Source organism: Polypterus senegalus, chromosome 8 (genome assembly GCF_016835505.1).
Source record: "Polypterus senegalus isolate Bchr_013 chromosome 8, ASM1683550v1, whole genome shotgun sequence".
NCBI classification, from domain to species: Eukaryota; Metazoa; Chordata; class Cladistia; order Polypteriformes; family Polypteridae; genus Polypterus; species Polypterus senegalus.
Window position 1 is genome coordinate 64609122 of NC_053161.1, and position 24794 is coordinate 64633915.

At 36.3% G+C, this 24794-nt stretch overlaps 1 protein-coding gene across 6 annotated transcripts in view; it reads right to left on the reverse strand.

Annotated features, from left to right (window-relative positions):
* Positions 1–24794, reverse strand: part of znf800a (zinc finger protein 800a) — a 159013-nt gene that overhangs the window by 43711 nt on the left and 90508 nt on the right. For 4 of the 6 annotated variants that reach the window (XM_039761176.1, XM_039761172.1, XM_039761174.1 and 1 more), the window contains 2 exons: positions 23751–23871; positions 1125–1220 (listed from right to left, as the gene is read on the reverse strand). In XM_039761176.1, coding sequence (XP_039617110.1) covers positions 1125–1220; positions 23751–23871 — 217 coding nt within the window. The remainder of the gene's footprint in view (positions 1–1124; positions 1221–23750; positions 23872–24794) is intronic. The other 2 variants (XM_039761177.1, XM_039761178.1) reach the window with 1 other exon arrangement.

The following is a 24794-nucleotide window of genomic DNA, read 5'->3' on the forward strand; positions in this document are numbered from 1 at the left end:
TGGTCAAAAAATGGACACCTAAAGTCACCATTGAGTGGGAATCCCAACAAATATCTTGTGAGTCTACAAACTTACATATGAACACTGTTTTCTACTGTATTTCCTTCTCTAAACTAAGATGAGCTGCAATTGCATATATTCTTTAAACAATTATTACCTGAAAATAGTCAAGAGATTTCCATGGAGAAAAAGATGTCACAAGGTAGGGACAGACTACAACATTGGTAGAAAGAAACAAAGAAAAATGCACACACTATGTCAACGCAGGTGGAAGGCCATTTCCATAGAGCAATAATCCCTTTAAATATACACACTACCACCTTATTTATTTTTGTGCAATATCAGCATGGCAAAGGAGATAAAGTAGACATTGTCCTATACATGAGGAATGCTAAAGAGTAAGCTGGAAGAATCCGTTTTCTTTTAAAATACGTTACTTTAGATATGTAAACACTGTATATGGCACATGGAAGGAAGTGTGTTAGTCTTGCACAAACTGTTCACTTACAGGAATTAATACTTAATTCAGAGATACTACACTAAAATTCACAGCTAGGGATTGTGTTTTCCTTACTTTAGAAAAGCACATTACTGTGGTATAAAACAGATAATCAGTTTTAGGATTATAACAGCATATTTCATGAAATGCTATAACATTACCTTGTATGTTAAACAGGAACAGGACTAGAATGTATGAACCCAAATCTAAGTTGTGAATGGAGGATGAGGAAAAAAAAAAAAGTGCATTATCACTGATCTAATCCGTATAAATGATATTACATCTGTATACATTACATTATAAATTTGTAGGTTTGTCTAGGAGAATAAAAAAAAGTGTTGAAATTTGGAAGTAAAGGTTTTTGCATCAACTAAGAGAATTAACTTTCATTTAGGGAAGAATAAAGTTTTTAAACTAAGTGAAGTACTTTAAACAAATTGCAGTTTCTGTTTCAGGCTGTGAAGATTTTTTTTTAATTCCGTATTTCAAGACATTGACGTACTAATATTCTCATATAATGGAAAATGATTGCTACTTAGAGCTGACAAAGAATGTTAATTCAGAAAAGAAGTTTTCCAAAGTTACTCCATAGTTTAAACATAAAAATACATAAAACAGTTTTTACCTGAACGAAAACATTCAATGATTTGCTGGATGCCAGACTTTGATGTTTGCAGTTGTTTTTGCAATAATGGAGGATCTCCAGGCTCTACAACATAGGCTTTAATGCACAACAGAAAAAAAATCATAAGTTGAAGAAAGACTATCGAGTGTTATTTAAATCTGTATTAAAATAAATAAAACAAAACATACAAAATTATACAAAGTAAACAATACTGGTCCAGAATTAATATTAAATTATTATTTTGTACCTCCAAACACTATAATACAAGGTCTGGGACACATGCAGGTTAACAGACCTAAAGAGCAGCCTTGTGGATTAAAGTCAAATACCTTAACCTCTACACTACACCGCCCACTAGAACGATATACATAAATATGTCTTAGGCTAACAGATTACAATCTTTATCCAAAAATTGAACAAAACAGTTTTTTGCAAAAGCATATGTTTACATAAACAATGCACATATTAATATAATTCAAAAGGTATACCTACTGAATACCATTTTGCAAGTTGCTTACAAAGCTTATATTTATCATGATTTACATTTGCAATGTACTGTTAAGTGCAAATTAAAATAATGGAAACTCTATAGCAGCCTTATCTTTCAGTTGTTAATTACTGGTAATTTAACTTGCACTTGGAATAAAAAAAAAAAAAACAAACCTATCTGGAGGACAAAACAATCAAGTTTAATATTCTCAATATACATTTGTGTGAAATAAGTTTTTAAAAGTCAACATTTTACTTAAACATATTTCCGATGTAGCTATGCACAAGAAATGAACACTAGACATTTGTATTAACAACACTGCCAAATAAATCACAACATTTCAATCAATAAAAAAAATATATATATATGTGCAATAAAGTAGAATGACACAGAAAAAAATATTCAACACCATAAGAAAAAGCACAACATCAGCTGATTCTAGTAATTAGTCTCCTCTACCTGTGATATAAGAATCAGCAGGTTAGTACATGGTGGTAAAGTTAATACTTCCACTCTTAAAAAAAGGTTACCCAACTCTGAATGCTAGTTAACAAATCACCTGTTACTAAACTGTCATGCAAGAAACACCACATTACAGGGAGAAGCAAAGTGTTCAGATTATAAAAGTGCTTGATCAAATTAGGCAGTATACGTAGCTGTTGATGAGCTTGCTGTTTCTTTCCATTAATGACAGCCACACAAAGAATGTTTGGACATGAAAATAGTAGTAGATACATTTTCAAAATTTCAAAGTAACAGAAAATTCCTGAGGCATAATTGCATTATATTTTGAAATAATTTTGTAAAGTGCAGGGCAAACAGGTGCAACAAAACACCTTGTTCATAGTATAGTAATGGTGTTCATAGTATAGACTCATAAATTGATAATGTTCTATAGAATCATGCCCATTCCACATATACATTTTTTTTAAAATTAGGCAGCATTAAAACAAAGTGTCTGTGCATACCATTTAAGTTATGTGCTATCATGCAAACGTTTTCCAATATGTTTGGTATTTACTAGACAGAAATTGCTTTACTTGTTCTTTTGTCATGTGAAGATGTGTTATAATAGGAATATAAACTATGCATGCAGTAAAGAGGGTGTTGTCTCTTTTCCAATAATCTGACATAATCAATATAAATAGTTATGACTATTATAATGCCTCTGACATTGCATGGAAATTTCCAATGAAATGAAAAAACAGGAAAAAAAAATAAATAAAAACAAAGAAATAAAGTAGGCAACAATTTGTGCCCAGGATTAAAATGTAACAAATCCAGTGTCCTAAAGTGCACCTTATCCCCTTTAGAACCACCAAAAGGTTTGTACATGATGATCACTGCAATACACCAAACACTGGAAAAATGTAATGACACGTCAACTGCACTGTTTAGCCTGTGTAATATTTGTTTTTAGCAAGCAAACTTTCCTAGTCTCCCATGAAACAAATCAAAGTTACAATGAAACAGCACAAGGGTCAGCACATCTCTCCAAGCTAGCATGCAGCCAATGAGTTAAAATGTTAAAGCAATCTTAAAACTGATATTATTTAGTTTACACTAATCCTCTTGTTTAAGCCATCATGCCATTAACTAATTCATGCGACTCTGGTTCCATACTGTAATGTGTCAGCCCCTCCAAACAAATCTAACATTCATGAGCTGTAATTGAAGAGGGTTGTGACATTGGCCAATCACCAGTAGCCTTGCACGGCACTTGCAGAACATACTGTATGCTGAAGCACTTACAGTATGGTGCAGTAGAGTATGGATCTGGGTTACAGAGGGGCAGAGAAAATCAGGATCAGCGGAGTTCACATAGAGCTGAGAAGAAAGACTGTGGGTTCTGTGATAATTTAGTTTGAATAATGACACATCACATCATCATGATCACAGTATTAGGAATCTACTTTCTAGCAAGCGGCTCTTTAAGACTCTTGAAACGTCAAAGTTTAAAGATGTTAATTTTTGACCTGCAGATCTTACAGACTAACATTCCATTCTTAGTAGTGCAGTCTGTAGCAAACTGAAAATATTGAAAATTGATAATACCCAGTGCTTAGGTTTCTCCATTGCTGTTGCACTCCAACACTCTGATTTGTTCTGATGACTTGTGATGGGTATGCAGTGCTAAGAGTATATTAACAAAATGCTAATTAAAAAAAAGATGAAGTTTGGAAAATAAAAAACTGTGCAGCTATAATATGAGACTTTGCAAGTAATTTAACTCAAGTCTGACTCAAGACATCAATAATTAAGTCAAATATTTTTTAAATACTGTCAAGCAAGTTACAAGTCACTTATCACTAAAATGAAGACTTGAGTCGCCCTTTTCCAATTACAGGCCTTAGTAATTGCTTCCTTCATTTCTGCTTCAGTATATGATGGGTCATATGCCGAGAGTCAGATGCTGGGTAACTCTGAAAACTGTTCTCAGTTTGCCTCTGTTTGATGTCTTAGCCTAATCCTCTGCTGCGAATTCAAGGTCTGTGTCCCTCTCCTTGATTCCACACAGGCATCCTTCATTTTCCTGTATAATTCACTTTCGTTCCAATGGATTGAGTTTTGACTTTCTAGTTAGGACTATCAAATTGTGTAATTTGTGAATTCCCCTCATTCCAGAGTGAATATTTAGTATCTTATCCTTTTAAATCCTGGCAGAAATGGCAAGTATATTTTAGGTAATGCATACTGCCTCAAACCTCATGCAAAACTGTGCTTGAACAAGATGTTAATTGAACATTGCTAAATTGTATGCTACCAGAAGCAATAAATGTGATCTGTAAATTAAAACTTCAATTATCTAATTGAAAAGATATCTTAAATATCTTTATTTTCAAAAAATGTGTGCCAGTTTTTTTTTTTCCTTTATGCAATTGGACATTATTCCACTAAATAAAAAGTAAATGAATTTGATAAAAGAGAAGCTTTTTATACAGACTAGTTGTTGATCCACATATCAAAGGTAGAATAGCTTGTTTTTTATTTTTTATTTACTCTTTCTTACTTGTATTTATTTTGTTTTTTGTGTATTAGTTTATATTTCTAAATAATTTCTGATCTTACTTGGAAATTAACTTTAGTTCAAGTCTTGGGCACCATATCAACTGGAAGTGGTATTTGAACACATTTCAAAATTTTTCAAATAAACTGGTACACTGTTTAAATAAACAATTAACTGAAATTTTGTATAGTAGTTTTTCATTTGAAGTTGCATTATAAGAGGAGAAAAATAACTGAAATTTTATATCGTCATTGTTAGGGTAAGAAACACACAGATTTAGAATTACACCTTAATCAGATAACCGGAAATGATATCTTAACACATATCAGCACTATTACATATGCATTACTATCATCATATAAATACAGATAAATACTTTAAATTTTGTATAATCATTACTTATCATTAGATACAAAATTTGACCTTCATCAGGTGAATGGAAGTGGTATATTACTAAGTACAAAAAACAATCAGATTTGAAATTTCAGTTTGATTTAACTAACGGAAGTACTTTTTTGCCATATAAACTTGCATTATAAACAAAAATAAGTGGTAGAAATTTTGTAAGAAACACACACATACGATGTTTCATTATAATCGGACAACCGGAAGTAGTATCTAGTTTACCTGAACAGGTAAAAGGAAAGTTGAGTGAAAAAAAAATTCTAATTTTTTTTTTATACTTTATGTGTGATGCTTTACTAAAGACACATCTGGTATAATAAAAGTTTATTGTCTCGCAGGATTGACATTTTTATGGGCTTCATATTTGTGTCTACCTTTTTCACCCAAAACTAGGAATTTTCTAGAACTTACCCAACCACTTTGATTGACTGACAACATTTCAATATGCTTTCTTGACAGCTGTTTCTGTGATACTGTTGAAGCGGGTTTATCTGTTAAACAAAATTATCTTATTTCAACAGTTAGGTACTTGTTACTGTCTTTCTTAAGGCAAATTATGCTCCACAATTGTTTTGAGCTGTGGTTTTTTGAAATTTACTTTTTGCTTTTTTTATGCTTTTGAGCTTAAAATAGAGTACTTTTAGTGATTTAATAGTGTTTGTGAAATTTTCTTCATTGTACTGGTTCTGAATTTCCACAAAAGATTATTAATTCACTTGTGAAATTACAGAACTTAGTATTAGTATTAAATACTTATCATGTATGATTGGCTACATATGAACACTAACAGTTGGTAAAAGTTTGTTTTTCATTTTTACACATTATTTTGTCAACGAAAGAAATTTGTTTTATCGGTAATTATGGTGGCTGTTTGAACTAATTTAATAAATTATATTACAATGAATGAAATCATTGTTTTATAATTTTTCTGGTAAGAAATAATTTTTAAGTATAGATATTCTTTAAAATTTTTACATTTGCAATCTTAACCTTTCTGATTTGCTCTGCACATTTACTTCTTTGTCCTTATATTTAATTCCACGAATTTTATTTTATTTATGTTTTGAAACCTTTCACCAATTTTGTACTGTTTGTGAATTAATTGATATTTTTCATCATTTTCTGTATTTTTTGGATTGCCTGAACTTTATTACCTACATTTAATTATTTATTTTTTAAATGTAATTTTATTGTAATCATTCCATACAAATCAACCAATTTTTACAAAAGGTAGGATTGAGAACAAGTTGACCCCCACCCTGAGAGAGAGACAGCATGGCCAATGGGGTAAAACTTAAGATTTGTAAACATATCTAAAATTTTTTATTTGAAAATAAGAGTTAAAAAGCAAAATAGCATAACAAAGGCAAAAGAAAATTAATCAGTTGCATACATGTTTACACTCTAACTCTTTCATTCTGTTTATATGAAAAATAAAAGACAGGACTAGAATAATATATAATTTTGGAAATATCTAATTATTCATCTTATTTAGTACCAGTTTAATATGTGCAACATAGTTAATATTATTTGTAACAGTTATTTAACTTAACAACAATTCAAATTAATTACATGGTACAAACACAAAATAATAGCGTAATAGGAAATTTGTATGATCATGTAAAAGAATGTCAATGTCAATTTATTTATATAGCACATTTAAAACAACATAGTAATACTGCGGCCAAAGTGCTTTACAATAATAAAAAAAAAAACAATAAAACAAATAGTAATAAAATGCATGAACATAAAATAAGATAGATAATAAATAGAAATAATGTTATATGATCACAGAGAGGAAAACATCAGTATTACTGAAGGTCACTGAATGCAAGTAAAAAGAAGTGAGTTTTTAATCTTGTTTTAAACAGTTCAGTTGTAGATGAAAAATGAGGGCACAACCCCCGAACTAATAGAATCATTTATAATCTCTAGTAAAGATGGGTCCAACACATCAAAGAACTATCAAATAAACTTGAAATTTGAATAGGTACATGTTTTGTTTCACAAGTTGACATATTCACACATTATATATATATATTTTTTTTTTACAAAATAAAGAAAAATTTAAAGAGCACATTTAAAAACAACAGAAGTCAACCAAAGCATTGTACAGCTTCAAAAATTACACCAAATACGTACTATATATATACACATATATATACATACACACACACACACATGCATATACATATATATGTAAACATACATACATACATACATGCACACAGATATACTATTCCCAATAAAGTTCAAGAGAAAAAAAACATAAACTGAAAAAACATAAAAAATACAATTTCAGACACTTCACCATGGTAGTAACAGGCAAGTGACATAGCCTTTTCCCTCAGATCCACAAGATTTATCAATAATGACCCATGAGGCACTAAGAATATTGCTCATAGAGAGGGTCTTGTGGCTACTGAAGAATGTACAAATGATAGCCTAGAGATTAAACCTGACTTTAGTAACAAATCTGGATAATAGTCTCCTGCCAGGAAACTAGACAAACTTTTGCCAGTCACTCAGAGCTTAGATCTGAACCTGTTGGCTTTGTATCTTTAACCTCCACCAACAGTACTGAATTTCTACCTATAAAGAGCACACGAAATTCTACAAATTCTGCATTTGCTCAATTGTAAAAGGAAGACACAAATCTCAAATTTGCATTTAAACAGGCATGATTTATAGATAACAAGCACTGCAAAGATGAGACACAATTTGAAAACTTCATATATTTTGTAATAAAAAAAAAGATTTCTTGCACCATGTGATTTCAGACTGCATCACAGTGATACAAAGCAGTTGTTTGTTCCATAGTAGGAAGGCTATATTATTCACCTTACTCATTGTGTTAAACACACATCTCCGATATTAATTTATCTTAATGAAATAAATGGCTTAGGCTTGGTTTTAGTATTAGAAATGAAAAGTTAATAATTATTGTTGACCACAAGAGGGTGTATTCTTTCCAAGGATAAGAGCTTAGATTGAAGGTCCTTTATTGTTTGAAGTTTAATGTGTGCCAAATATGAAGAAAAATAGATAGTAAATCCCTTACAAAAAATGTTTTAACTTTCTTTGAAACAGCACTAGCATTATCCATAGAGCAAAAACTGAACACTGCTGTAGAAACTCCTAACTTGACAGCAAGGTGTTTGCAAAAACATTTGTTTTTCAGAACAGAAGTACTGAATTTCCACTTCAGAGCACAGAATGTGAGAAGTGAAAGGTTCAACAGCAAGTGGTTACATTTGTAGTTCAATAAGCTACATAAGACTAAAGAGGCTTCTGAAACTAACAAAGCAAAAGTTCATAAAATGAAAAGCATTATCAATACAGGACTGCAAATTGAGAATTACCCGACTTAAGGACGGAGAAAAACATGACAAATCAGTTAAATTAAGAACAGTAGTAAAATCAGATAAACAAATGTAGAGTGAGGAGTGGGCCAAAAGATGATGGGGCTTGGTTTAACAGTGGATTTACATCAACATTTGTATCAATGCCCACCGGGTGCTCAGAATAAAAAATTTTAAGCAAACTGCTGGTGAGGTTAGCGAGGAAGGAGGGATGTGAGAGAATATGAGAGAAAGAGTAATTTATGACCTCAAGCCCTTAATCTGCAGCATATGTCACAAGAAAAAAAAAGTCATGCCTTTTCAGCAAGCTTAAGTTGCAATGACCCTTTAATGTTTTTATTACAATGACAGCAGCAGCCAGCAGTTGAGACTCCCTAACGAAGTCCATGTTCACATATTAATAATGGAGGAGATCTAACAGGAAAGATTGCTGTGGACCTGAGTGTAATCTAAAGTTGATTTCCACCTTGCACCATGTGCTATGTTGATGGACACTAGCTCAGCGTGTCCTTGAAGCAGATTACAAAATTGAATGGAAAAATAGATGAACAACTAGTTGACTTTTGCAGCTTAAAAAAAATATTCAAAAAGTCAATTCAGGCTTCTTCTCCCAATTTAAGCCTGAATATCTAAATTGTTGTTTTGGTAAAATCATATTGGGGCTGGATAAAACATAGACATAAATTGATAACTGGGTCAGAATTTTCACAGAATAAAATATTCTGTATTTCTCATTACAGGGCTCTAGACTAACTTTTTGCACTGGTTGCACTGGTGCGCCTAACTTTTTTTCTTAAGTGCACCAGCACAAAAGTTAGGTGCACCCAAATTTTCAACCGCATCACATTTAACACCACAGTTTTACAAGTTTACTTTATTTATTTATTTGTTTTTTTTTTAAATCGCTGTCCATATAGGCAATATTGACTTGTAAATGATTAACTAACAATCTGGTCAATATAAAGTTCTTTATTTGAAGACAAGCACAATTCTACAAGAAAGGTAACTTACTGAAAAAGTGTTGGTGCTTAAAGTGCTTTACTGAGCTGAAATTTAAACTTAAAAAATCTCAAGATAAATTCACTAAAAAGAAAATCTAAATTAAGTGTTTTAAGGGCTTCAAACTGAACATCTCATGGCTCAATGTCTTATGGACTATCCTCCATTGCAGTCACATGCCCCTCGGATGGCCAACTCCTGTAGTTTGGCCTTCTTGATCTTTGGCCTTGACTAAACCAGCTGGCCACACTCTCTCTAGCATCAAAATCTTCCAGACTTGGGCATGAGCATGCTCAACCTCAATGTGTCCAATAAGTATATTCACCGGTCTTCCTCTCCAAGATACGACCGTACACAATGACGCATTCCTTTGTGGCGATATCTGTGTCTCTGTCGATCAGGAATGCCATGTACGCACTGTTCGCAATTTGCACAGACGTCTCTTTTTTCAATGTATCTGCGATGACTCCTATAAATTGGGCGCGACATCATTGCTGTATGTCGGGTTTACGTTCAAGCCATTTTTCTTCATAAGAATTATTTCGGACTTGAATTTAGTGAAGGGAAGTTCTTCTTTTGCAATATTGTAGGCAACGTTAAACTTAATTATCATCTCGGCCTCGTCTGATGATCTGTTTGCTGCTGCCTGCCGCTGAAAGGCAGCGGGGAGAAGGGACACTTGAGCAGTGCATTTATCGCGGCATGTAATGAGTTTTATACAGTAGATGCATTGTGCTTTTTCAGCGTTTCAATTCTAAATGTATTAGAACCAGTTACAAATGCACTACTGCCGGCCATGGTCTTCCCACACTCTTTACAGTAAATACAGTGCATTATATTATCGGCTTTACTGTATCTTAGCCAGGGAAACTGGTCAAGCCACTCTTTTCGAAATGTATACAATTTACCCCTTTTAATTTCAGTGGGCTCGGACTCGATCGTATCTGGCTCATTATCTAATTCCGTCTCCGGATTAGGGCTTGCTATAACTTGGGAGGTTGATGGCTCCGTGTTAGAGCATTGGTTGTGATTTTCGGATGGATCAGGCCCTAACTTAACATTCTTAACGAAAAAGCTGTCAATCGTTCTTTTCATCTTCTCTCGCATCCACGGTTTACCTGATGGGCTACTCACCACTCTCTGTCTGACTGCATCATATGCATTTTCAAACGTACACACATGTACAGGAATATCTGGACCACGGCCAATCAGAGGGGGGTCGGAATCCGCCCTTCACTATCTCTGATTGGTTTAGACCACAATATGGGCCTAATGTGTGTCTGTTGTTGAAGAACAGGGAGACTTTAAGAGTCACGGAGTTTCGTTTTTTTTCCCCCTCGAACGGCTGGTCGCACCGGTGCAACCTTTGATTTTTTTTAGTCGCACCATTGAGAAATTAGGTCGCACGTGCGACCAAATTGGTCGCACTCTAGAGCCCTTCATTATATTCTTAATACACCTTAAGAATTGAAGATTAGCACCATATAGACATTGTGGAGACTGGCCCAGACACAGACAGGCAGACACGTTCATGTCACCCACAAACATGTTTATTTACATATATACAAAAGTGCACCACAAACCCCCAAAGTCCTGGCCACAATGCCTTACTTCCTTCTTCAGGCTGCCTCCTTGCCTCCTCCTGTAGGCTCAGTCCACACCACTCCCGACTCTCGCCCTGAATGAAGGGAGGCGGCCCCTTTTATTATCACCCGGATGTGCTCCAGGTGGGTTCCGGCAATCACCCGCCGACACACCCCTTTGTGGCGGAAGTGCCAGCGGCATCCCCAGAAGCACTCCGGGTGTCCCTGCTCTTCTTCCCCCCAGCACTTCCTGGTGTGGCGGAAGTGCTGAGGTCCAGGGCTCCCAAGGCACGGGAACGCCACCTGGCGGCGACCACGGGCCCCAACAGGGTGGAGCTTCCAAGCTCTGTGCCCATGGCCCCCAAAGCAACCAGGATGGCGGCCCCCATGTGATCCAGGGCACGCGTAGACCCTCCTCCGGTCCCTCAAGGCATCCCGACCAGGTTGTTGCCCCTGGCATCCCTGACAACATCTATTTTTATACAGAGTCCAGAACCTGATATATTTTGTTACAATAATAACAATAAATAATAGTAAGGGAAATAGTCCCCCCCACCCCAAAAAATATTTTATGAACAGCTGTACATTAAAGAAACCATTTTTGTTTTATATTTCCTCTACCCATATTTAGGTCTTAACTGTACTGTATTTGTTGTGTTTAACACCTCAAATGTCTTGATGTCACATAAAGAAAGACAAAGCAGTTGATTCACTACCACCCTGACCACAGATACAAATACATGTACATGTACCTACTTTTCATATAATATTTTATGATTTACATAATTTGCCATGGTTCCAAATTATGTATTTAATTTTGCATATATACTTCTGTTTGTCTGTCAGTCTATATGATACATGCGGGTAATGATTTTAAAACATTCCCCAGCAAAATATGTACTGTATTTGTGATGGGGTCAGGGAAGAATCTTTAAGGGTGCTCTTGAAATTGCGAGGATGTTGGTGATATTTTGGTGGACACAGAGCAGTTTTAACTACGTTTCAATTTCTTAAACTTTCAATCCCAAATAACTGAGAAGCAACGTGTCCCTATTAAAATTTAACACTATAAAAATCACGCATTTGTATTTCATTGGATTTGTATTTCCTTATTTGATATTTTATTATCCTATTACTAACAATGTAAAATGACTATGTATTTGAATTCCTCCAATAATGTTAAGACACAAAGGTCACCAGGATAATGCATTTATAAATGTTAATGAAACATTAATGTGCTTTATGTTGAATATTCAATTACTGTAACTATTAAGCTTTTTTTTGGCTAAAGAAAAAATACAAACTTAAAATGAAAATAAAATGTCCAGTAATGTAATTTTCTCCAAAGCTGATACATGTACACTGCGTGTTTCACACAAAAGAAAACTATGAAGGGTGCTGTTTTTATTCAAACAGAGTAAGGAATGAATGAAATTGACAGATGAGGACTTAGGATGTATGTGTCCCTTTTAGAGTGAATTTCTGGTTAGTAGAGTTATTTGATCACTGACAAAGTCAAATATTACTAGGGTGCAAGCTGAGCAGGTGAAAATGTGTTTTGTAATATGGTGGTTATCTCAACCTGCTGCTTGTCTGCTTATATGCAATGCAACAGATCGTTCAAATAATGGTCCGTTGTTGAAGCAAAGCAGAGTATGACAGAGTATTTACGAAAAAACACCTGCAAATATGTACATATTCAGTTCAAAATATTAGTTGGGGCTGCTATGGGATTTCAGTGTCCAAGTGTCTAAACTGTTACCATATCTCAAACTGGGTCTTCTGCCTTGTGATTGTCTTCTTCGATACATAAGGAAGATTTGCAATCTGTCATACTTTTAACACTAGAACCCCTGAAGCCTATGAAAAAACTCCTAATCCCGGGGAACCTCAAATTCCTTTCCACCTCTCCATTAGCGTATTTTGTTTTACAATGGTGTCGATCAGCACAAACAGCAAGCAGACTGCTATCCCATCCCCCCCACCGCCGCAGTTCAACTCGGGCAAAAAGTTCTCCCCGCTCAAGTCTGTTTATCTGGTGTGTGAGATGCCTGCAGTTGTATAGGGTAAAAATATATTGTTATTTGGAACACATGCATTTCATGTGTGTTCCATGTCTACAACAATCTATGTAAATGTAGGATGACAGGAAATGCAAGGCAAAAAATGTTGAACACATTACCTAAAACAGAAACTTTTTTCATGTTATAGGACTATGGACAAAAATCTGACATGAAGTGGCGTGTGAAGACTGAAGTCCAAATATCAAACAAACACTTTTACAAAAGGAATAAGTATACAAAAGGGGACAATGCTGACACAACAGCTTGGGTGATGCAGCAATAAGAACTGCTGACTCATAATCAAGAGGTCACAGGTTGGATTCCAAGCGCTTCCCAAAATTACTGTTTTGAGCAGTGAGCTACTGTTATTGTTACTATTATAGAATAAAAACATACATTTGATTTGAGTCTGTAACAACCAGTGTAAATTTCTGGTACTTGTAAAGGTTAGCATTTTTTTTCACCCACTTTCACGCTCCCCCTGATCTGATACTGCTCTTTTGAAATAAAGACTTGCTATAACAGAGGTGAACTCGGATGAGGATGAGGGTTTTACATTGGAGAAAGAGAACAGAAGCCCTCCCCACAAGAAACGTCCAGTTACACATAAGAACAACACGGCTGCACCAGGTGTAAAAGCAAAAGATGGCACCATTTAGATGCTGCAACAGTTTGAGCGTTATCCTGCCAGTCAATCTGCCACACGCATGTCCTTCAACAAAACAGCAGGGCTTACAGTGCTCACCAAGGTATCGCGCAAACTTCCGTTTGTGATTGTTTTTTGATGGCCTTTACATGAAAAACATTTACATGTTACTTGCATAAAAGCCACATTGAATGTTGCTGCATATATTTATTTACTAATCTTCCTACAACGAAATGTCAAAGCAGACTGTAGAGCTTCCTGTGTTTGATCAACATAGCCATGTTGGCAAAGTACATGTGAAATACCACTCCTTATTCAGGAAAAGATCCCAGTCATCCTAGGGGAGAAAGACCTTCCAAGACCTGAGGTCATAAAGCTTATGTAGCCGTTTCTGGACAAAGGCAAAACAATAACAACAGCTGCGCAAAGTGTGACAGGAGCTTCCACCTGCAGCTGAAGTCATTCTCGTAATGAAGTAGCATTGCACATATACTTTGTCAGCAAAGTTTTGTTTGTGATTATGTTTTGTGACAGTCTTTATCATTTATATGTCACATATATAAAAGCCTGATCGAATGTTATTCACCTATTTACCTAGGCATGAGCAATCAACAGAAGGCGATTCAACTATTTAAAACACAATATGTGCTAGCTCACCCACTCAACTTCGAAAAGTGAAAGTGACAGTTTTATTTCAAGCTGTAGTTCATGGTGCATTTGGAGGAAAATTATGGACAAAAATAAATAAATAAGCAACAAAAAACATTTCTTGACACATTTAATTATTAATGCTTATATTTCATTACACATTTATTTTGCTCACATTTCACACTACTTTTATTTATTTATTTTTGTCCAAAATATTCCTCCATAAATTTCAGGTTACTGTATACTGAAACAATTCTATCACTTGATTTGTTTGGCTATTTGGCTATGGTAATGATATAATGTAGAAAGGATACTATCTTTTAAAAGTTCTATATTTTTCAAGTTGAAGTTATTTCTTCACAAACATTGTATACATGCATTTGCTGTGCAAAACTATGTCCAACAATAAACATTTTCTATACATTTAAAAAAATGATCTTGTCCTCACTTGCACTTTATAACAGAGGCTAATGGGGCATGAGGCATCACCAGAAGATAAAGGCTTAAAAACATATCAAAAAATGTCTTATTGAATTATTGATCTGCATCTTGAGATTACACACACACAGAGTAAAAAATAGTTGTATCATTTTTTTAACAAAAAAGAATTACAATTATGAGATTCAACCATTTTAAAAGAAGACTCTTGTGCATATCATCTAAGTGGTTGTCTTTTTCCTCAATAATCTTTAACAATGCTACCATCCTGGGGCGTGATTTCATTTTGAAAGACCAAATCACAGTCAACTTTTCATGCCACGTGTTTGGTTTTGTTTTAATTTGCTTCCATATTTATGCAAGACCTTAAATGCATCCTTACCATGAAAATATGCAATAACATGATTGTTTCCAGATCCCTTTTGCTGTCATAAACCCGAAGGAAACATAGAAGGCATGTTTTCTTATATTGAAACTTTTGCCACTTCACCCGTTAGGTTTTTAGGCTTTTATTTTTCAAAGGTGCCCTATTAGCCCCTCATTGCAAAGTGTTAGTGAGAGCAAAATATTTAAAACATTAGAATATCATTTTCCGTGGCAAATGCATATACACTCACCTAAAGGATTATTAGGAACACCTGTTCAATTTCTAATTAATGCAATTATCTAATCAACCAATCACATGGCAGTTACTTCAATGCATTTAGGGGTGTGGTCCTGGTCAAGAATCTCCTGAACTCCAAAATGAATGTCAGAATGGGAAAGAAAGGTGATTTAAGCAATTTTGAGCGTAGCGTGGTTGTTGGTGCAAGAGTATTTCACAATCTGCTCAGTTACTGGGATTTTCACACACAACCATTTCTAGGGTTTACAAAGAATGGTGTGAAAAGGGAAATACATCCAGTATGTGGCAGTCCTGTGGGCGAAAATGCCTTGTTGATGCTAGAGGTCAGAGGAGAATGGGCCGACTGATTCAAGCTGATAGATGAGCAACTTTGACTGAAATAACCACTCGTTACAACCGAGGTATCCAGCAAAGCATTTGTGAAGCCACAACACGCACAACCTTGAGGCGGATGGGCTACAACAGCAGAAGACCCCACCGGGTACCACTCATCTCCACTACAAATAGGAAAAAGAGGCTACAATTTGCACAAGCTCACCAAAATTGGACAGTTGAATACTGGATTAATGTTGCCTTTTCTAATGAGTCTCGATTTCCGTTGAGACATTCAAATGGTAGAGTCAGAATTTGGCGTAAACAGAATGAGAACATGGATCCATCATGCCTTGTTACCACTGTGCAGGCTGGTGGTGGTGGTGTAATGGTGTGGGGGATGTTTTCTTGGCACACTTTAAGCCCCTTAGTGCCAATTGGGCATCATTTAAATGCCACAGGCTACCTGAGCATTGTTTCTGACCATGTCCATCCCTTCATGACCACCATGTACCCATCCTCTGATGGCTACTTCCAGCAGGATAATGCACCATGTCACAAAGCTCGGATTATTTCAAAATTGGTTTCTTGAACATGACAATGAGTTCACTGTACTAAAATGGCCCCCACAGTCACCAGATCTCAACTCAATAGAGTATCTTTGGGATGTGGTGGAACGGGAGCTTCGTGCCCTGGATGTGCATCCCACAAATCTCCATCAACTGCAAGATGCTATCCTATCAATATGGGCCAACATTTCTAAAGAATGCTTTCAGCACCTTGTTGAATCAATGCCACGTAGAATTAAGGCAGTTCTGAAGGCGAATGGGGGTCAAACACCGTATTAGTATGGTGTTCCTAATAATCCTTTAGGTGAGTGTATACCATGTTTGTGAAGAAATAACTTCAACTTAAAAGATACAGAACTTAATCCTTTAAGAAAAAACATACTTCTGAAATGAGTGAACATATTATGAAACCGTGTTTAGCAAGGACCAACTGCAGGTGCTGCACATGCTTGGACATCCTCTTATGCAGTGTACTGCATACACATTGATCTCGGGTAAAACCAAATCATTTGCAAACAGCAGAGCTAACCCTACCCATTCTAAACACTTTTCTGACCCTCAATCCATTTTTTTCTTCATGCTCTTTACTGCCAGGCAACATTGGGGCACACATAGAAACAACAGAATTGTGGGTGTTACTTGAGTAAAGTTGTAAGTATTGTGGGCTGTAGTTAGATCAACTTAGAAACATCGCTAGAGGTTTTATGGATTTTATTTAACACTAGCAAAATACCCGCGCTTCGTAGAGGAGAAGTAGTGTGTTAAAGAAGTTATGAAAAAGAAAAGGAAACATTTTAAAAATAACATAACCTGATTGTCAATGTAATTGTTTTGTGACTGTTATGAGTGTTGCTGTCATCAAGGATTTGATTATCATTATTTCTTTCAATCAGCTTCGTATTTGGAGGACGTGCTGTGTTCAAGTTACATTCCGTGTTTGTCAACCGTTGTAAAGATAACAAGTTTCATTCATTGAAGTGTTTACTACCAAAATCACTAAAGGCAAGGAGGTGCGTATTTTGAACGAAAAGGGAGAAGTCCGCGAAGGAGCGGAAAAGTGAGAAGGAAAACTGTTTAAATAAAGAGCTGGGAATTTGAATGGATAGAAGCAGCCAGCGGTAAAGCAAGTAAGACTCCGTAATAAGGACGGTTGGGTGCACGTAGAAGGTGTTAACAATTGGATTGTTAAGCCTTATGATAATGTTACCGCACAGAGGGTTTAGAGACGCACCGGGAGAAGTATAGAATAGGGAACCCTGTGTGACTGTTCTCCTTTGACAGTTCTGTGGCTCTGCATATTTGTATGCACCTCTCTAAACTTGCATCACTGGTTCCGCACACAATTCGGTCACGTATAAGGAAACTTTTAATCTCCCCGAAATTGCATGTGCCTGCTAACACTCTCAGATCTGTGACGTAGTCATCTATATTTTCTCCCCTTGCCTGATTTCTTGAAAAAAATCTGTACCTCTCTACAGTTTCGTTTATTTTCGGGTTGTAATGTTCATCAAATTTACTTATCATCAAGCTCATGGTTAACTCATCAGGTCTTAAATCACCGGTCAGCGCCTGACACAATTCTCTGCTGCTCTCTCCAATAAGATAACGGAATAATCTGACCCTAGTGTTTTCCTCTGCCTCCGGCATTGCAAGTTCTGTGAATAATCTGAACTCGTCCTTCCATGTTTTCCATGACTTCGCCAGGTCTTTAGCATTGAGGCTTAATGTCTGCGGTGGTCTCAGGCCCTCCATTTTCCTTTAGTGTGAGCATCTCCGTGTCCTGAACTTTTAACAGCAAACTGGTGTGAATTTCGGCGCAGTTCTGTCACCTACGCTGCCACCATGTTTCTCTCGAGAGATTATTAAAAGGCACAGACTCACACTTCCAGTTTATGTCTGTTTATTTCACAGTAGTTAAAGCCAGAACAAAGTAAGTTCATGTTAGCCGCTCAGAGTACATGCATCAAAGCTTTTCAGCTGTGCTTGTGCTATCTAGTGCGATCTATCTTGCGAATATCGTATTCGTCGTAGGCATGTCAAACACCAGCGGCAGCCTGTCTATGAACTTAATTAATTAAGTTAAGCTTTACACCCTGCTTTCCTATTCGTTTGCATAAGCACAGTCCTTCACCAGCAATTTTAACTCCGTTACAGCAATTTTAACTCTGTTACAAAGTGATCAAAAGTCTCATTTATACCCTGCATCTTCTCATTAAACTTGTATCTCGTGAATATCATATTCGTCGTAGGCATGTCAAACGCCAGCGGCAGCCTGTCCATGAACTTAATTTAAACTTAAGGTTTACACCGTGCTTAGTTTCCGCAGTAGTTGCACATGAATATGCTTGTATGCGTCACTCACTTCATATTCTTTTGCTGCCTTCTCAATTGTGTAATGCGTTTTTTGAACAGGTTTCAATTATCGAAGTGATCACTACCCAAATCGGTACTCGTGAATCTAAGATGTTTAACAGGCATTCTCGGTATTGAGTTGTGGATTTGTCTGCGAATATTTAGCGGCAGCGTGTCTATGAACGTAATTTAAACTTAAGCTTTACACCTTGCTTTCCTATTGATGTGTGTACAAAAGGCTTGTTCAGCGTCAGAGGGTTGTGACATCACACACTGCATGCACGGGTTTACCTTTCCAGTCCTGCAAAGTCAGTTCACGTGAGCTGCTCGGAGTACATGCATCGAAGGTTCTCAGCTGTGCTTGTGCTATGTCGTGCGATCTTGCGATGTCCACGGCTTTATTTAATGTTAGCGAAGACCCGGCACTTAAAAGTTTCTCTCGCACTTTCGCCGAGTTTGTGCCTGACCATCTCATCTTCGTTTGCATAAGCACAGTCTTTCACCTGCGAATATTTCGCAGCAACGTGTCTATTGGATAGCTGCTGACGGACAGCCTTATATGGGCAGGTACAACTCCGCCTCACACGACGACTGAGCTGCAGGCTATAGCCGTATATATGGACAAAAGTAGGTTCTAGTTATGACCGTTACGCGTACAATTTCTCAATTAAACCTGCCTAACTTTTGTAAGTAAGCTGTAAGGAATGAGCCTCCAAAATTTCAGCCCTCCACCTACACGGGAAGTTGGAGAATTAGTGATGAGTCAGTCAGTCAGTGAGAGCTTTGCCTTTTATTATTATAGATTTAGAAAAAATAATGGAAAATCAAATAAAAAGCACAGAACATGGCCATATTGATTTGCATTGATTTTTCTTAAATATTAAATCAAATCAAAAATTCAATATACAGGTATACACCACTTATCATCCACGATATGCTAAGTGAAATAGGGCATTATGCGAACACCATATTATATACAGTACTTAGAAAACCTACATAGGATACTAGACTGTACCTGTTTTGACTAAATACAGACAGATAATGCTTCAAAACTACAGAGATGCACGATACACAAGGTTGGGTGGATATGCCTACGAGTCAAAGCATACACTGTTATATGATAAACTTTTTATGTGTAAGAAGAGAAATTTTACACGTAAAAAATAATAGAAGGTATACTACAATACTGACAACACAGTCACTTTGTTTAAAAGAAAATGAGAAATGTGTTGGATGTGGGAAGCTATTGTGTTCACCATGTCCAGTTATATCTGCTTCTCCGATCTATATTTCAGTACTCTATTATAACCTTATGGGACCACAGGCATATATGTGGACAGACTTTGCTGAAAGGGTACGCAAGACAGTGAGCGCAAGCAAGACAAAGAGCACACGCAAGACAGAGAGCCACGCCTGCCAACTCTAAGACCATGAGATATGCTCGACAGAGCCCCGCCTGCCAACTCTAAGGGCAAGCAAGACAGAGAGCGCACGCAAGACAGAGAGCCACGCCTACTAACTCTAACTAAGGGCAAGTAAGACAGAGAGTGCACGCAAGACAAAGAGGGCCACGCCCGCCAACTCTAAGACCAGGGGATACGCACAATAGAGCCCCGCCCGCCATCTCTAATCCTACTTCCACGTCCACTGTCGCTGTCGATCAAACAGCAATAATTAGCAAACAAACAAAGATAACTGGCAGTAACAGTGCAAAATTCACATTTGGTATGCCAGTTTGAAAAGATAAGTTTTGAGGGTAGTTTTAAAATGTGTTATTGAATCGAGCTGATGTTTATGAGAGAGAACAGAATTCCCAAGTTCAGGAGCACTATGAGAGACGCTCGAGCTCCCATACCACAGAGTTTGATGTGTGGTACAGAAAGTACAGCTGCAAATGAGAATCAGGGTGCGCGAGACGAGTGTCAGGCTGTAGGAGATCAGTGAGGTTGTAGAGAGCTTTAAATGTTAAGAGCGGTATTTAGTATTGTATTCTGTAGTTAACAGGGAGCCAGTGAAGTTGAGAGAGAACAGGTGTAGTATGTTCAGTGGATTTAGAACAGCAGGTTATTATCCTAGCAGCAGAATTTTGAATAAATTGTAAGCGATGGATACGTTTTTGTGGGATGATAGATAGAATACCATTACAGTAATCTATAGGTGAGGTGACTCTGGCATGAACCAATACTTTAGTACTGTGATGCGTAAGAACAGGCCAAAGTCTAGAAATGTTTCGGAGATGGAAGAAAGTAGTCAGAGAAATGTTACTTACACGGGAGGAATTATTTAATAATAATAATAATTATTATTATTTAATAATTGCCATTATTAGTGTATAAATGGATATAAATAATTGCATGTAAACAAATCGCCAAAATCTTCTGTTTGTAAATGATACTGTTTAAAACATTATTGTTTTTTCATCAGAAAACCGGTTTCCACGTCTACCTGTATTAGTTTAAATGGCACTTTTACAACTCGCAATAGAGCGGACGCGCTGAATTATCGTGTCGACTGGGCAACACAGTGAATGCGGTGTCTATCTATATATGTCTATGTTTTCCGTAGCCTGCTACAGGAAAGTACTCTCTCGACCACTGGCATTGGTTCGCTCCATGCTATTTTCGTTGTACTGCGATGATGGGTTTCCTAAGCCTTTGTTATACTGAATTCCTTTCTCACCGTTTTCCGTTCCTATTCTTACACTGCCATATGCTACAGCAGGCTTTGGCTAGTTTGTTACAAACTCCAACTACACAATACAATTTTTGTAAATTTTCTCAAGAAATATAGAATAAGAGCTCACTTTTACCATTTCTATTTGTCATTTATGTGATCTGAAAAGTAGCTAAATGCACATTCTTTCTTGTTGCATGGTCAGCAAGCCCTTTTCAGAACACAACCACCCTTCCTTACAGTATGTTTCTGACTTATTAAATGAACTTCAGGAAACTCTTCCTTCTCTATATCTGCAATCTGCACATTCAATGCTACTTTAATTGCAACAAGGACCTTATTCATAGCTGTGAATTTATATTGTATTTAAAACATGCACACGTACCGGTCCTGGTACATAACGACGATTGGGCGACGTCACAGCCATGTGTGCATGCTCTTCTGTCATGCACCTCGACATACTACACATCAAATGAAAATTCAGAGTCTTGTCTTGTCTTGTCCGATGATATAAACCATTTTGACACACAACAACCACAGCACTGACACTAAATCCTTTTTTACAGAGAAGTAAATACTTTTAAGAGCTGACTTTTCCTACCTTTGAAGGCTCTCTGCAAGTCAAACATCAATATTTCCGAGCAATATTGATCTCATTCTGTCCGTAAGGCTCCAGGGAATATAATCCAGTAAAACGATTAGGTCCAAAACACACGATAGATCCTCAAAGGGACAAAAACTCCAGAAAACGTTTCTTAACTTGAGACTAGCTCCGACATTTTTTTTCATTTCTATTGGTCATATCAGACATAATTTGTTTCTGTCGGCAATAACCATGCTAAAGCATGTTACACGGAAGTGTTAGCTTCTGATTGACACCTAAGTTGGCCAATTACGAGGGGTCTGGGGGGTGACTGGCACCTTGTATAGCCAACGAGTGTCACAGATAGCTGAACGATGACGCACAACTCCAAACCCTGGTAGAATCTACCAGTTTGATTGGACGCTGTGAGTGGCACTCCAAACTTACAGCCAATGAGCAGCTGAGCACGCCGATATGTAACTTGCCATACCAACTTGTAAACAAAACCGATCGGAGCTGCGCAAAGCTGGCATTTGTGCCAGTCTGCAGACTTGGTGAGTGGTTGTTTATTGTGATTTCACCTAGTTTTTTCGCATTTTAAATATGGATAAACGTACAGATAAACGTAAATACACTCTCGATTAAGTCGTAGAGGCATGTACGCGGCGTCACAGTGATCAATCGGACCAGGATATGTCTGAGGCAGAGAGCGACATGTGACACGCCCTTGTGCTTTCTGCCCGCTAGGGATTGCTACAATCAGTGGCGCATGGAAAACGCTGAGCTGTGTTGTAACAGTTTGTAAAAAATGTATATAGTTTGTGTGCATTTTATTAAAAAAAAGTAAAAAATAAAATATATATATTTTTTTGGCCCATAAGACTTGTTTTGACTATTTTTATATTGAAATGTGTATTTTTTATTGTTTTATTATGGAATATGAATTTCCATAACTAAGAGTGACACTGTATGTAGATATAGATTCCTTTAGGTGTAAGCTTTCAGTAGAGCCCTCATTGATATATGTGGGTTGAAGCATTCAAAAGTTATTACACTTTTTCCATACGTTCCAAAATGTGGATAATGGATAAACCATAGGTCCCTCTAAAAAGCACCTGGACATGCCCACATAAAAACTGGTGTAAAAATGTAATTTTTACATGTATTCTTTTCAAATTTAAAATGTGAGTAGTCAACAAGTTATTCTGTTGGTACATAGTGTGTTTCTGTCCCCGCCTACCTACTGCAGCTATAGAGGCCTTTATTTTCACAAAAAAACTTAGGCGAGAACAAAAAAATTAATTTTTTCTGTGAGTTCTAATGTGCATAACTTTTGATCAGTCACACCTACAGTGATTCTGACTACTAAGGGTGAAACTAGAGAATGTTACCTTTACAAAGAGACCAAACATGTGTTTATACTCCAGATAGTTCAATAACAGCAATGATTCTAATTTGGAGAGGTCAAATTACAAGCGATTTAGCAAAAATGACCCCGCTTGATAAGGGGTTAAAGCTCATCAAACAGACAGTTTCCACTCCTTGTGCAAGATAAACATTTATTTCTCTACTTAGTTATGTAGCCATCTTGTACAGACAAGCTGCAATTCTGGTTAACACATCTAACATTATAAAAAAAGGTTTTCACAGTAACAAAAACAAAAGAGATTTGTATTTTTCAGTCATTACATCCTGATATTTGCCACGGTTATAAATCATACAGAAATCTGGTAACTGAAAAAGTATACAGTTTGTAATAGTATTTTAATGTGTATATGACAAATTATTTCCCCAGTCCTTAATAAAAAATACTCCCAAAAATCAGTTAGGTGCATTCAAAGGTAACAAAATGTAAAACAGAACACATATACCTGGCTCACAGCACCCATGATGATGATGATCTGTTTGACAGCACTTGTCTTTCAGAGGAGTCCTTTGGGTTCGTAGCTTGTTTTCCTCTAAATCTGGATCGTTTTTACTTAAAGGATGATGCTGAAGATAACAAATACAACTATTATTTTAGAAAAATAGCACAGTAAATTAGTAGAATTTTCATAATTGATCCAGGAATACCCTGTATGATTATTTTGCATGTTGGAAATAGCTAAGACTAGATTTGGCAAACAGTGTTGTTATTAATACTAAAGGAATCTTTTGTAGTCTTACCGTTAGTGGTAACAAGATGACAAAGCAATGGTTAAAAGAGAAAAAGCATAAAATAAAGATCTGCAAATTCTACAGGTTTTTAATTAGAAATTTAAGATTATGCAGTTTTTTTTACTGGTGAAACGGTGGCAAAACATGCACCAACCAATTCCAAACTGTCAAGTAGAGAGGGGGATACATTAGTTTAAAAGGGTTGGGAGCTTCTAGATATGCAAGTCATCTGTAAAAAAGCAGCATTATCTATAGGGTGGTCCAGATCTAATTATGCAATTTTCATTACGCTATAACTTATTACGTTTATTACAAAGAAAATCAACTGAAAAATCCCGGACCATAGAGAAGTGTGCGAACTGACGGCATAAAGAATTGTCTTTCCACCGAACTGAAATCGTCCCCGCATAAATCAAAGTCATCCAGTCGATCTGGATCTGCAGAATTAGATCTGGACCACCCTGTACTATGATTGCTCAAACTTAATAATAAATATTTAGGCCAAACTAGCTATAAATCTATTAATTTACTTGCATCTAGCCTAGGAATTACAATTGCAGGATCAGAAGAGGCGTGGATGTGGTCTAATGCAAACCTTTTTACAATAAAAGTATAGCACATCATCATTTGTATTCAACAAGCTCAAGAGGTAATCTTAACTATGTTGTTTTGAAATTACATGACACCTCCTAATATCAAAATACTTTGTACAGCAAATTAAATATTTTAATAAAAGCATTTGCCTTAGTGCAGAAAGC